Genomic DNA, 13,262 nt, shown 5'->3' on the forward strand with positions numbered 1-13,262 from the left:
GGAAAAATTTCACCCTGGACTAGATGAGGTCTTAGATCGCGGCTATTCCAAACAGGCAATATCTTCAAGGTGCGAAAAAAAAAAAAATCCCGGAAACATGTTCTAATGAGAAACAAAACTTTTAATACAAAAATAAGAAATGGAAAATAAAACAAATCTATCTAATTGTTACATTTTGGCAAGAGCAGTTTGTCTCCCAGCTTCCTGGCAGACGGACAAAGATCAAAAGGAAAGAAGTCTCTGGAATGTGTGATGTAATAAACATGTTAAGCATGCGCAATAAATCGTGGTCAGATAAGAACTTATGACCTGCGCAGTAACTCTTTCAGTTCAGCTATTCAGTTCAGGCTAGCAAACAATTAACGCAGTGACAAAAAAAAGGGGGGGGGAAATACATTTCTGCAATGAAAATTGTTCTGCGCATGTGCAGAACAGAAAATCAAGATGGCACCACCGTAGGAGAACCGATTCAGGGGCGTGGCAGGCCTGGGTCTCTGCGGGTTGCAGCGACCCAGGCCACCAAGTTTCTACCTGTTTGGCCAAACTGGGCCAAACCAGTAGGAACCCACCTCTGGCCTGTCTCCTTGAACTCCCAGAATTCCTGAGCCGGCAAGAAATATTCACAATTGGGTTTCTTTCAGATTATTTTGAAAGAGAGAGAAGAAAAGAAAGGACGGTTGACCACAGACCACAGCCTTATGGGAGGTGATGAGGAGCAAGAGGTGACCCTGACTTCCAGCCAGGCAGAAGAACTAACATCTCAAGAAGGTTAGATCAACCTGACCCTTATTCTTTACATTAATATGTGCAATAGCCATTGTGTAACCAAACACAGGTTTAGTAGGCTTTTAATTCAGTAAAAAAATCAACCTGGAACTTTCTGGATCCAGTTGCTCATGGAAACAATGGTCTAAAATAGTTTATTGCAATTGATGGTGTATGTCAGGGTGTGAATTCCGCCCTGTAAATTAAACGAGGTATGAATCTTGGCAAATCCTTGAAGCATACTTTTAAATAAGCAAAATAAACCCGAGGTATATTCTAAGAAAAACATTTTATTGTAAATAAAGTAAAAAAATACAAACTTACTAGCTAAATGATTACATCTTGGCAAATTTCCTGTCAGACGGACAAAAGAAAGAAGTAAAGATGAAGGTATGGAATGTGTGACATGCGCAGTAAAGCTTAGATAAGAAACAGTTCATTCTACCGTATAACTCAGAATGTAGGCACAGCTGGCAAACCAGATAAATGCAGTGACAGTGTAACATGCCGCTCCACAAGACTTTAAATTGGCAAGCAAGAGGTGAGATGTGACTGTTCTGTTCATTAAATCTATATGTTACTTTCTTAACTAATTTCCTAGGAGAGGTTGTTTCCTTAAAAAAAGGTCCTTTGGATTTTCTGATCCTGGTGTATGAAGAAAGACATGTAAACTTAGTTATCTCTGAGGATTATGATGAGATGGAAGTAGAAATAACGGAGGATTTGAATAATAGATTAGAACTTTATTGTCACTTTAAATGTATACTAATCAGCATACAGTGAAATGAAATGATGTTGCCTTCAGCTCTCATAGGATTATGCATTGCCCCCACATACACACACAGATGTGACACAGAGGAACCATAAAAATAACATTTCCACGCTGCGACTTTACGAATGGGTGACTGGTGCGTTTTGTCTCGTCTCTTCCAGAAACTGGTCTGAGTGTGCCAAGTGACACCTCCCTCTCTCCAGCAAGCCAGAATTCTCCCTACTGCATGACTCCTGTCTCCCAAGGCTCACCGGCAAGTTCAGGGATAGGAAGCCCCATGGCATCGTCAACTATAACCAAAATTCACAGCAAGCGATTCAGAGAGTAAGCTTTGCATTCTGTAGGACTTATTCAAAGGAAACAGGTTGGCTTAAGGAGGATGAATTTAAATTCTTAATAGGGAGGCGTTTCTGTTCCACCTAAATAGATTCTAGCTTTTGGAAGCATCAGCTACTTGAGCTCAGACAAAATTGCTCCTGGGATTGCTTCTTTGGATGTCTTTAGGCAGGCATATGCCTTGTTTTGTAAATAAGTTATCCAGGTGCAGGTGACTGGTTTCCAACAAATGAAAAGATTTGGTATTGACTCATCAAGTTAAGCAGATTAAAAAGTATTTGTAGGTGAAAGAGATAGGTATGTTCTTATGTCTTCATCTTTATTACTGCCTTAGAGCTGAAAAACATGCATCAAATATACAGTACATACCAGAGGCATATAGAAAAATGTATATATAGGGTTTTTTTTTAAGACAAGTGGATTCAACAAACGACGTAGGGGTCAAGGCTATCTCAGATTAAACCTGATGTTTTATTTTTATTTATTAAATTTGCTTGCCACTCAATGTCATCAGAAGAGAACTGTGTTGTTAAGTAGTGATACCAGGATTGCTTCGCTTACTTTCAGGACAGCTTACTGCCCGTTCTCCTGTCTTTCTGCATTAGGTTTCATTTATCAATGCATAATCTTACAAGGATTATTTCTGATTGACTGTGAAGGTTCTCAGTCATCCTGATCCTGGTTGTCCCAAAGGGGCTTTTTCAAAAGACAACTGAACTTTGTTTTTCCTCGAAGGCATTTCGCTTCTCACCCGAGAAGCTTCTTCCATTCGCTTCTAGACCCGAGGAAGCTTCTTGGATGAGAAGCGAAACATCTTCAAGGAAAACCAAAGTCCAATTTGCCTTTTGAAAAAGCACCTTTGGGATTACTACCGATGCTTTTGTACCTGGAACTGCTTCATGCTGCATCCATGCAATCTGCTTGCCGATAAGAGAATTGCCCTGTTTTTAGGGAACACTGGCCCTAAAATAAGTTTCAAACAGTACACAGCCCCCTGAGACTTTAAGAAAAGGAGGAATGTGTAGGTAGTACTTAGTACGTAAGAAGTACAGCTTGCAATGTAGATAACATAAAGCTCGTAAACATACACGCCCCTGAACTTTTTTTCGGTCACGGCTCTCGATTTATGGCAGACGAAATTAAACGTAGTTTCAGAAAGAGAGTTTTAAAAAGGATGAACTCTACCCCCCCCCCCTCCAATGCAATAGATCCAGACCAGCATTGCTGACGTTTGTCTTTTTTTTCTCCCATGCTGAACGTGCAGGTACTGTAATCAAGTCCTCAATAAAGAAATCGATGAATGCGTGACTCTCCTGTTACAAGAGCTGGTCAGCTTCCAAGAGCGAATTTATCAGAAGGATCCTATAAAAGCCAAAGCAAAGAGGAGGCTTGTAATGGGCCTGCGGGAGGTTACCAAGCACATGAAGTTAAGCAAGATCAAGTGTGTCATCATTTCTCCCAACTGTGAGAAGATTCAATCCAAAGGTACACACGACGCTTAGGTGGTAACTTCTCTTCGAGTCTGAGCTGGTTTCCTTTTTAACATAGGATTATTTTGCGGATTCTTTCCCCCATTTCTGTCCTTCGTATATTAAACACTCTACTGCCATCTAAGGTGCCATATCCCTAGATCACTGAGCAATCCTTAGGCTTTTCCTTGTTACAGGCTTCACCTTCTTCTTGTGGCCTGTCAGCGGCCAGCAGAGGACAGTGAGGAGGTTGGGGAGGAACATGGGCCAGTCTCTGATGGGGGCTCTGTGTCAAAGTCAGAGAGGGGGACAGAGCCGTTTGACAGTTATCAGCTGCCTTCCGAGTCAGACAGCAGTGAGGCAGACGAACAGCTGGAGCCCGTTCCCAGTGTGCGCATGCGCAGAGTTGCCAGACGAAGGGAACAGCTAAAGAACAGGGGTCGACTTGGGAGTAAGGCCACAGGTGGATGATGAATGGCCCCTCCCAGAGGAAATAAAAGGCGCAAAAGGGGAGTGGAGTTTGCAGGAGACAATTAGTTCGCTTAATTGGTTTGTGACTCTCCAAGACTCAGAGAGCTGAGATATCGGCCTGTCAGCTCTCCAAGCCAGATAAGGTCTGTGACCGTAAATCCTCCCTTGAAAGACTTTGCTGGATGTGAATGAGCCGAATTCACAGTCAATTAATAAAAGGGGTTTTTACTGGGACGAGGAGTTTGCTTCATGCTCTCGGGAAGCCTCGGTCAGAACTCTTCTCAAGAAGTTCCTCCCGGTGTTTTAGAAGACTATTAGAGATGGTTTTTAGTGTGACGCAGGATCTGCAGTTGCAGAGAAGTGAACAGGCAGACATTGAAACATTTGTGCGTTTTGGAGGGGTAGGGGTATCCCAGAAGGCAATTGTATTTGAGACAATCCATTATCGTTCAAGTAACTGTCTACCTCAATCTTTTGAAGACTGATTTAATTTTCAAGCACCTGCCTTGCTGGTAAGTTGTCCACTGAGAATAAGTGACTATCTCACTTTTGAACAAGCAGCATTTTGAAAGCAGGAAGCAATATTTCCCTCCTCTTGACTGGCTGTAGATGGTGCCCTTGAGTTACAAATGAGGCTTTTCATTTCCTGGAGATGACATTTAGGCCCTTCCACATATTATGCATCAGCAAATTGCTTTTGCATTTGCAGGGTAGATGTTTATGGGCTACAGCAGATGGCAGCACCTGGTTGAGATCGGGATGGATCCCAAAAAGACTAAATGAAGTCAGAATTGCTTACTGCTTGGATGACGAGATCATCAACATTCTCAGGACTGTAGCCTATATTGAGAAATTCTAGCAGGCAGCTGTGACAACAATTTCCATACTGCTGACCCCCCCCAAAAAGTTCATATATGGCCCAAGAATTTCCCAGAATTTCAATGTTGGCTGGAAAATTCTGGGAATTAAAATCCACGCATCTTAAAGTTGCCAAGGTTGAGAAACAAATACTGTTCCTTACCAGTCTTTAAGTCTTTGGGGCTTACGCGCACCAGCACGGCAGCAACTGGAGCGTCGTGGAGGCGCTAAGACGCATGCGCGCGTCCGTGTGGATGCTGTCGGGCCCGTTCCAACCGTACCGGTTGGAACGGGATCCAGAACCCACCACTGCTAGACATGTTTGAGGTACCTTCACATTAGTGCAGTGTTTGCTGATACGGCGCAGTGGTTAGAACACAGTATTGCAGGCTGACTCTGCCCACTGCCAGGCGTTCGATTCTGAACGGCTTAAGGTTGAGTCATCCTTACATCCTTCTGAGGTCATTAAAATGAGGATCCAGGTTGTTGGGAGGAACAGGCTGACTTTGTAAATTGCTGAAGAAATCTGTAAAGCACTGCAAAGCGGTATATAAATCTAAGGGCTATTGCTGTTGCTAGTTCCTTTTTTTTTTTTAGCCAGCTTCAAATCCATCTGGTTTGCATGTTTTGCACACATAACAATTTCCCTCTGATTTCTGTTTGACTAACACAGTAAAATTTTACTGGAAAGAACTCCCGTTTTTGAGTGGTTTAGACTTTTTAATAGAGTGAATAAAATTAGTGCACTTAAGTCTGACCTCACTGTGAGGACGTTTTTCATCTTTTTTGTTTGTTTGTTTGTTTCTTAACGTGGCTTAAGGTGGACTAGATGAAGCTTTGTATAACGTGATCGCCATGGCTCGGGAACAAGAAATCCCTTTTGTCTTTGCCCTCGGACGCAAAGCGCTTGGCCGCTGCGTGAACAAGTTAGTTCCTGTCAGCGTGGTGGGCATCTTCAATTTTTCAGGCGCCGAGGTAAGGGCTTCTCAGTCAACTCTGGAAGGATGGAGTTCATTGTCTATGGCATTCCTAACCCAGCCAACGATGCCTGAAAATAAATTTGTTCTTTTTCTGTGTTTCAAAAGAAGCTGCCATTTGGGTGTGTTGTCTTTCTTCCCAAATCTTTGAAGTGGGTTTGGTGCTCATACTCCTCTCCATAGACACAACTAGGAGATATCCCCCCCTTTTTTTTTTTAAGAATAAAAGCCAACCTTGGTGTAATCGGAAGGACATGTATATGTGCATATTTTTATATATTTTATATTTATGTAGAGCCAGTTTGGTCTAGTGGTTAAGGCACCAGGCTAGAAACCGGGTGACTGTGAATTCTAGTTCTGGCCTTAGGCATGAAAGACGGCTGGATGATTTTGGACCGTTCATCAGGAGACCTTGAATTCTAGTCCCACCTAGTCAACGAAAGCCAGCTGGGTGAAGTTGGGCCGATCACTCTCAACCCAACTCACCAGAGGGGGGTGGTTGTGGGGGGAAATAGGAGTAGGAGGGAGCATTGTCTGTGTTTGGAGCCTTGGGTAATTTATAAAAATAATGTGGCCAGTGGAGCTGGCAGCAGATTCGGACAGTGAGGAGGTTGGGGAGGAAGATGGGCCAGTCCTGGAGTCTGGGGGAAGGCTCTGATGAGGGCTCTGTGTTGGAGGCAGAGAGGGGGCCAGAGCCTTATGCCAGTTATCAGCTGCCTTCAGAGTCAGACATCAGTGAGGCAGACGAACAACTGGAACCTGTTGCCAGATGAAGGGAACAGTTAAAGAACAGGGGTCGACTTGGGAGTAAGGCCACAGGTGGACGATGAATGGCCCCTCCCAGAGGAAATAAAAGGGGAACGAAAGGGGAGTGGAGTTTGCAGGAGAGACAATTAGTTTGCTTAATTGGCTCGTGACTCTCTGAGACTCCTTGCCAGGTTTTGCAGATATCGGCCTGGCGGCTCTCCAAGCCAGATAAGGTCTGTGACCGCACATCCTCCCTTGAAAGACTTTGCTGGATGTGAATGAGCAGAATTCACAGCAAATTAATAAAAGGGTTTTTTGTTAGGACAAGGAGTTTGCTTCACGCTCTTTTGGGAAGCTTAAGTCAGAACAAATAATAAAGTTGGGATATAAATACATAAACCTTAAAACAGTTTTTATTTGTTTGTGTATTGTACAAATAACATTTAAGAGGGGGGAAGCAAAGACAAAACCTTCCAAGAAAGCATTGCAAGCCAGTCTGGAAGCCTCCAGTGGTCGTTTTCCTTCTCTTAGTGGGCTCTTTGTCTTCTAGAACCTCTTTAATAAACTGGTCTCTCTGACCGAAGAGGCCAGGAAAGCCTACCGAGATATGGTTTCAGCCATGGAGCAAGAGCAGGAGGAGGCCTTGAAGAACATTAAGAAGGTGCCTCACCACATGGGCCATTCCCGGAACCCTTCGGCAGCCAGCGCCATCTCCTTCTGCAGTGTGATTTCAGAGCCCATTTCGGAGGTGAACGAGAAGGAATACGGTAAGCTTGCATCTCAAAACAATGCCCATTCTTGACATTTTCCACCTTTTAGTCTCCCTTTAGTTCACCGCTGGGTGATATTTTCTGAATGGCAAAGCTGTGTTTTGCCTCTTGACCAAATTTACTTCATAACCACCAGGGCTCAGTGGCTAAGACTAAGCTGAGCTTCTCGATCAGAAAAGTCGGCAGTTTGGCGGTTCAAATCCCTAGCGCCGCATAACGGAGTGAGCTCCCGTTACTTGTCCCAGCTTCTGCCAACCTAGCAGTTCGAAAGCACGTAAAAAAATGCAAGTAGAAAAATAGGAACCACCTTTGGTGGGAAGGGAACAGCGTTCCGTGCGCCTTCGGCGTTTAATCATGCTGGCCACATGACCATGGAGACATCTTCGGACAGCGCTGGCTCTTCGGCTTTGAAACGGAGATGAGCACCGCCCCTAGAGTCGGGAACGACTAGCACATATGTGCGAGGGGAACCTTGACCTTTAACCACCTTGGAATGGTACAATTTCCTACAGCCTGTCCTCCTGGATTGTCTGTTTGATTGTGTGTCTGAAGCCAGATACAATGGATTCACGTGGTAGATTGGGGAAGACAATTATCGACCTTTTACAACCTGTGGACTTCATCTCCCAGAATTCCTGAGCTAACATTTTTGGGAATCAAAGCCCACAAGTCGTAAAAGGTGCCATATTTGCGCATCTTGTGGTAGGACAACCATGGCATGCATCTCTGGTCTTTGGAACCAGGAGTGCATAAAAGAAACGAGAGGGGGAAGAGAAGTTCATTTCAAAAGTCAGCATGGTGATCGCAATTGTGCGATTATTCCACTTTTACATTTGTCTTATGGCACTTGTAATAAAGAGATGGGCCTTGATCACACATGGAGCTTGTGGAAATCCTCTTAACTTTCCCTTGCTGGCATCCTTGCATGGAATATTGAAGTGTAAGCTTTTATTTTGGGTAGATTAAATTGCCTCAATATTCAACCAGCTGCATAAATCTGAAAATATTATTTTGTAAGGTTTTTTTTTTAAAAAAAAAAACTTTAGAATACAAGGCCTGTGGGGTACTGCAGGTTCATAAAACAGGCTCCCAGCTAGCTTCCAGAGCAGTTTGTAGTCTGAGAATAACCCCCCTCCCCCAGAAAAACTAAAGCAATAAAATAGGAGGCTAAAAACATGAAGGTCAGAATGATTAAAACACTTAAGGAGCAGTGGTGTACCACATCATAGCTTTATTTCAAATGCTCTCCAGTATGTCTCCAGTTGCTGAATTTGAAAACAAATAGTTAAAACTCTCATAGCTAAAAAAATTGTTTTATATTCACATACAGTTTTATTTGTGGAAACAATAGCTTGCATTCTTAGAATTGCTTCTTCCCATCCCCTTTCTTCTTAGGTTTGCTAGAGACAGAAGGGTGTGTTTTTGTTTTGTTTTTTACATTTCAATTATTAGCATTTAAAGTGCTTAAGTGGACAATAGTCCCAATTATGTTATTTTGCAGCATTAAGCACTTGCTCACAATGCACAGAATTTGCGTTCAGTATTGTTAACACCACAGCACACGGGAAACAATGCTTGTTTTTGTGACCTGCAACAGCCTTTCAGTCACTGTATTGTTCAAAAGCTTTTCCTAGAATGGCGATGACGTTACCTAGATGTACTTGGCAGCTTGTCTTAACACGGAAGTTTCTTTCCATGTTGTTTTCTAACCTTTCCCCAAATATTATTTACTTTCCCCCCCCCCCCACCAGAAACAAATTGGAGGAGCATGATGGAAACCTCAGATGGTTTGGAAGCCTCTGAAAACGAAAGAGAAGCGGCGTGCAAGGTTACTACTACTTCAGAAAAACCCGGCACCCCTAATGTCACTGCTGGTAAGCCCTTATCTCTAGCTGCCGTTGGCCTCATCGCCGTGGTGGCCCCGGGGAAACCGCTAAGCGGGAAGGAGGAGGCGAAGCCAGATGACAACCTGGAATGGGCCTCCCAGCAAAGCACAGACACCGGATCTTTAGATGGCAGCTGCCGGGACATTTTGAATTCTTCCATGACTAGTACAACCAGTACCCTTGTGCCAGGGATGCTTGAAGAAGATGAGGAGGAGGAAGAGGACGAGGACGAGGAGGACTACGCCCACGAACCCATCTCCGAGGAAGTTCAGCTCAACAGCAGGATCGAATCGTGGGTCTCGGAGACTCAGCGGACTATGGAAACCCTCCAGCTCGGAAAGACCCTCGGCGGGGCGGAAGACGAGACCGTGGAGCAGAGCGAGGAGGAAGAACCGGAAGCCCCTGAGCCAGCCGAGGCGGTTCCTGACAGCGAGGAATGGACATCAGACAAGGCTACGAGTAAAGCCCAACAGAAACCCAACCCTTGCACTCCCCTTGATTCAAAACACACAGACTCAAATTATATGCCATGAACTTTAAGTCCAGACTCAGGAATCTTTTACTATTTAAAAAACAAAAGAGAGAGAGAGAGAGAGAGAAACTAATTGTTGTAAGGATTGCAGCCATCGCTTTGTGTGCTTCATCTCGGCATTTTGCACTGTGTAACATTTAATACCGGTATTTAACTCACCCTTCTTCGTCTTTTTTTTTTTTTGTAGCGGTCTTTATCACTTCTCCTTTGAGACCTAAGGGTTTGCATGTGTGATTAATAGTTATATCTTTTCTTAGAGCAGGCTACGTGCGTTAAACCGTCGCTGGGCTGCTTTTTTTTTTTTTCGTACGAGGAAACTCTTTGCACCTGATCATTTTTAAAGGCAAAACTCTTCTCAAACCGGGAAAAAAAAAATCCTTACCTATTTTTTTAAAGCGTTGACAGTATTGACCAATATTGACTTGCCGTGAACTTCTTCGGGAGGTATTTGGCCACTGAGTACCTAACATTAAGCCAGAATGATTTCTTTCTTTCTTTCTTTTTCGCTCAGACTGTTAAAAGTGACTGTAGTCAGAATGAAAATGTGTTCTGGAAAAAAAGGGCTAGAAGGATGTATTATGAATTAACTAGTGCACCTTCTTAGTAGTATTTATAATATTCGTTTAACTAATAACACTCCTGAAGGCTGGTTGCAGGTGGCTTAAAACCTTTTTGGCTAGGTACTTTGGTGAAACAGCTCTTAGCAAGTAGTTTGGTAATGGTGTGTCTGTCTCTACTTTCCAACTGATATTGTCCACATAATCACTTGACCCGCAAGCCAACTGCCAAAAGGGACCTATTGACCAACGCAAGCTTCCCTTGCCTGGTTTTCTTCGTTTCCATGCTGTTTCAGTTACGCCATGTTCTGCTTCTGAATGCTTTCACTGATCTCAGGAATGTTACTATGAGTTCATAGCATGCCATGTAAATAGAAGAAAAGGTTAGAATCGGTTATCGACCATTTAATATAAAATGAAATACGAGGGGGAAATATTAGGGGGAGGTTGGTTGTGAAAAGGGAAGGGAAGTTGTTGTTTGGATCAACTTACTTTTTTCCCCTTGGGGTTGGTCTTGATGGATAGGTGTACTCTGTCTTCCAACAGCTTGTCCCGTTGGGAAGTAAATTTTCATAAACGTGGGAGGTAGAAGTGGCTTTGTGGTAGGGGAAATACCCTTTGTTTTGTGGAATTTCAGAGCGGGCGAGGCCAAAAAAAAAGGCTTGTTTTTAAGGACTTGCTTAAGTTTTGCAGGCCTGTTCGGAGTTTTCTAGCGCTCGGGTCACCAAACCAAATTGCGTAAGGGCGGGATTGGGAGGAAGGCGGGGTGGGACAGTGATGGCTTCGAGGTGGTGCAGGAAGACAAGCTTTATGAAAAAGATGGACCTCCCCAGCATTGTAAAATATTTCATAGGTCAGCCGCTCTCTCCATAATTTGGGACCAACAAGTGATCACATTTGAAGCTAGTGTCTTGTCTTCTAAGTTGAAAAACCAGAGGAAGCGTTTGGCAATTTTGTGTGTGCGGTCGCCTAGTGTTAAGGAGCGTAGCAGAAAAGAAAAGTTTGAACAAATAGCTCTTGTACGTGGAATTAGTATATGATGAGTAGGAAAAGGACAGGTGGCGAGTCGCATTCCTTGCTCGATTGTCCATAAGTGGAAACTTCTTCCTTTCAAAGTGCTGAACAGCCAAAATGACTCTTCCTTCAGTAGATGTTACCTCGAATGTCTGCCTCCTTTCCAAGAACCTGGCTTGTCTCTTTGCCAGTTTGCATAAAGCCCCCTCCCCCCCCCACACACACACCCTCTTCCCATTGTTATCTCTTTCAAATTCAGTCAAAGCATTCAGGTTTGACTCTCAGTTGGGACGTCACATCCGAACACACTGGTCTTCAAACTTCAGCAGGAGGTCTCCTTTAGGACACACAGCATTATCATTGGCTGAAAAATCCCTACTTTGTAAAGTGTTCATTTTGGGGAGTGGAGAACAGAACATGTCTCTGAAGTGTATTAGATTGTACTCCGTGTTTAACGTGCTTCCTTGTCTTCTGTCTTCGTGAGATGTTAACATTTCTGTTCATCCTTTCGATAGCCCATCCATCGTCCTCGGTGTTCCTTCTCCATCACTTTTAACTTCCATACGGGCAGCAACGGATCTTTCTTACAAATGGGGGGGGGGGATGACGGGGGGCCTGTTTCTGCAGTTTTATTGAGGCCGAGCTCAGCAATGCTTCTTCTTCTTCCCTTAAAATCAGTTTTAATTTCACTAACGGGCAAAAGAGGAAAAGGGCAGGAGGGGTTTGGGGGCACCACGTCTGATGGGTTACAGGAACTAGTCCAAAGCACTTCCAGTATTTGCATGAAAAAGAGCTGCCACCAGACAGCCAGAGAACACAAGGTGGGGCTAATGCAATGACCTCTGTGGAGGGCCAAAATAATAAAGAGAGAGGGGTCTGTTGATTAATTGTAACATGTATGCCTTTATCGTAAGAAAACCAATTATAGTACTTGTATTCCTCCCCTGTTATACGCCCCGTTCCCCAGCTTACGTTTTAAATGGCATGTTTTTACAAACTTTTTTTTTTTTTTTGAGATTTGATCAGTGATTGGTGTAGTGTTTGATCGGCTGTTGGGGTTTAAAACATTTTTAGGGGGAAAAGATGCTTTTGAACGATGCGCTCGTTATGTATTCCGAACACATCACTAGGAGGTAACCTTCGATTCGCCTTCGGGTGGGCCTATGCAGTGTAGCTCTTAAATTTTAATGGCAGGGGGGGGGAGGAGGAGGAGGGAAGGGGCAAAAAATAAAAAGGTCTCGTTTGAAAAGCTGCTGTCTATTGAAACCGTCTTAATGTGTGTTTGTGTGCGTGCGCGTGTGTGTGTAAGAAATTGTGCCAATTAATCAAAGATGCTCAGTCAATTTACTAGATTTTAATCACTTAACGGAACACTTTTTAAAATAAGAAAAGAGCCACGAATGGAAACTGTAAAGCTTGATGCCCAGTTCAGTCCTTACACAAAACAATACATCTTAAAACAATAATTTGAAAAAGGAAACAAAATCAATATAAGGGGCACGGCCTAATTAAATGTTTATATGTGGTTAATGTACTTTTAAAGACTGTACTTGGGTAATGCCTCTTAATCTTTGATCCCTGTACGCTAAACGTCAGTAACATCTAAAGTTTAAATTAGAAGGTGTTTTGGGGGGGGGGGGAATCGTAACTAAAATTACTCCATGAACATGTTCTGTCTGTGTTCTCCTTTTTATGAAGGATAATTCTGTCTACCATACTTTTTGGGAATAATAACAGCTTTTGCACTATGTAAATACTAGTGGGAGATCTTCTACAATGAATAAAGATGATTATAAGAAAAAAGTGAGGTGATATTTATATCCAGCGGTTTGACTGTATATTAATATTCTGCAACAGCGTCCGAATTCCATTTACGGAAGATGAGTGTTCTTTTCTGAGGAGTTTTTTTTATTATTACCACATTTTTCGGATTATAAGACGCACCGGTGTATAAGACGCACCAAGATTTCGAAGAGGTAAGTAAGGAAAAAAAAAAGGGTTTGCCTTCCCTCAGCCCCCAGCGGCCCTCTGCAAGCTTCAGCAGGGCTTACGGAAGGCAAAAATGCCCCCCGTTTCTTCCTTGCCCCAGCCCTGCTGAAGCCTGCAGA

General features: G+C 43.4%; 1 protein-coding gene across 1 annotated transcript in view; it reads left to right on the plus strand.

The window, feature by feature from the left end:
• SECISBP2L (SECIS binding protein 2 like) overlaps positions 1 to 12,957 on the plus strand; it is a 37,045-nt gene extending 24,088 nt beyond the window's left edge. Inside the window, 6 exon segments of the mRNA XM_081964582.1 lie at positions 607 to 768; positions 1,699 to 1,861; positions 3,138 to 3,358; positions 5,492 to 5,646; positions 6,946 to 7,162; positions 8,917 to 12,957. Coding sequence (XP_081820708.1) covers positions 607 to 768; positions 1,699 to 1,861; positions 3,138 to 3,358; positions 5,492 to 5,646; positions 6,946 to 7,162; positions 8,917 to 9,584 — 1,586 coding nt within the window. The 3' untranslated portion in view covers positions 9,585 to 12,957.
• Positions 12,958 to 13,262: the final 305 nt, after the last annotated feature.

Source organism: Natrix helvetica, assembly GCF_964273705.1.
Source record: "Natrix helvetica genome assembly, chromosome: 12".
In the NCBI taxonomy this organism is placed as follows: domain Eukaryota; kingdom Metazoa; phylum Chordata; class Lepidosauria; order Squamata; family Natricidae; genus Natrix; species Natrix helvetica.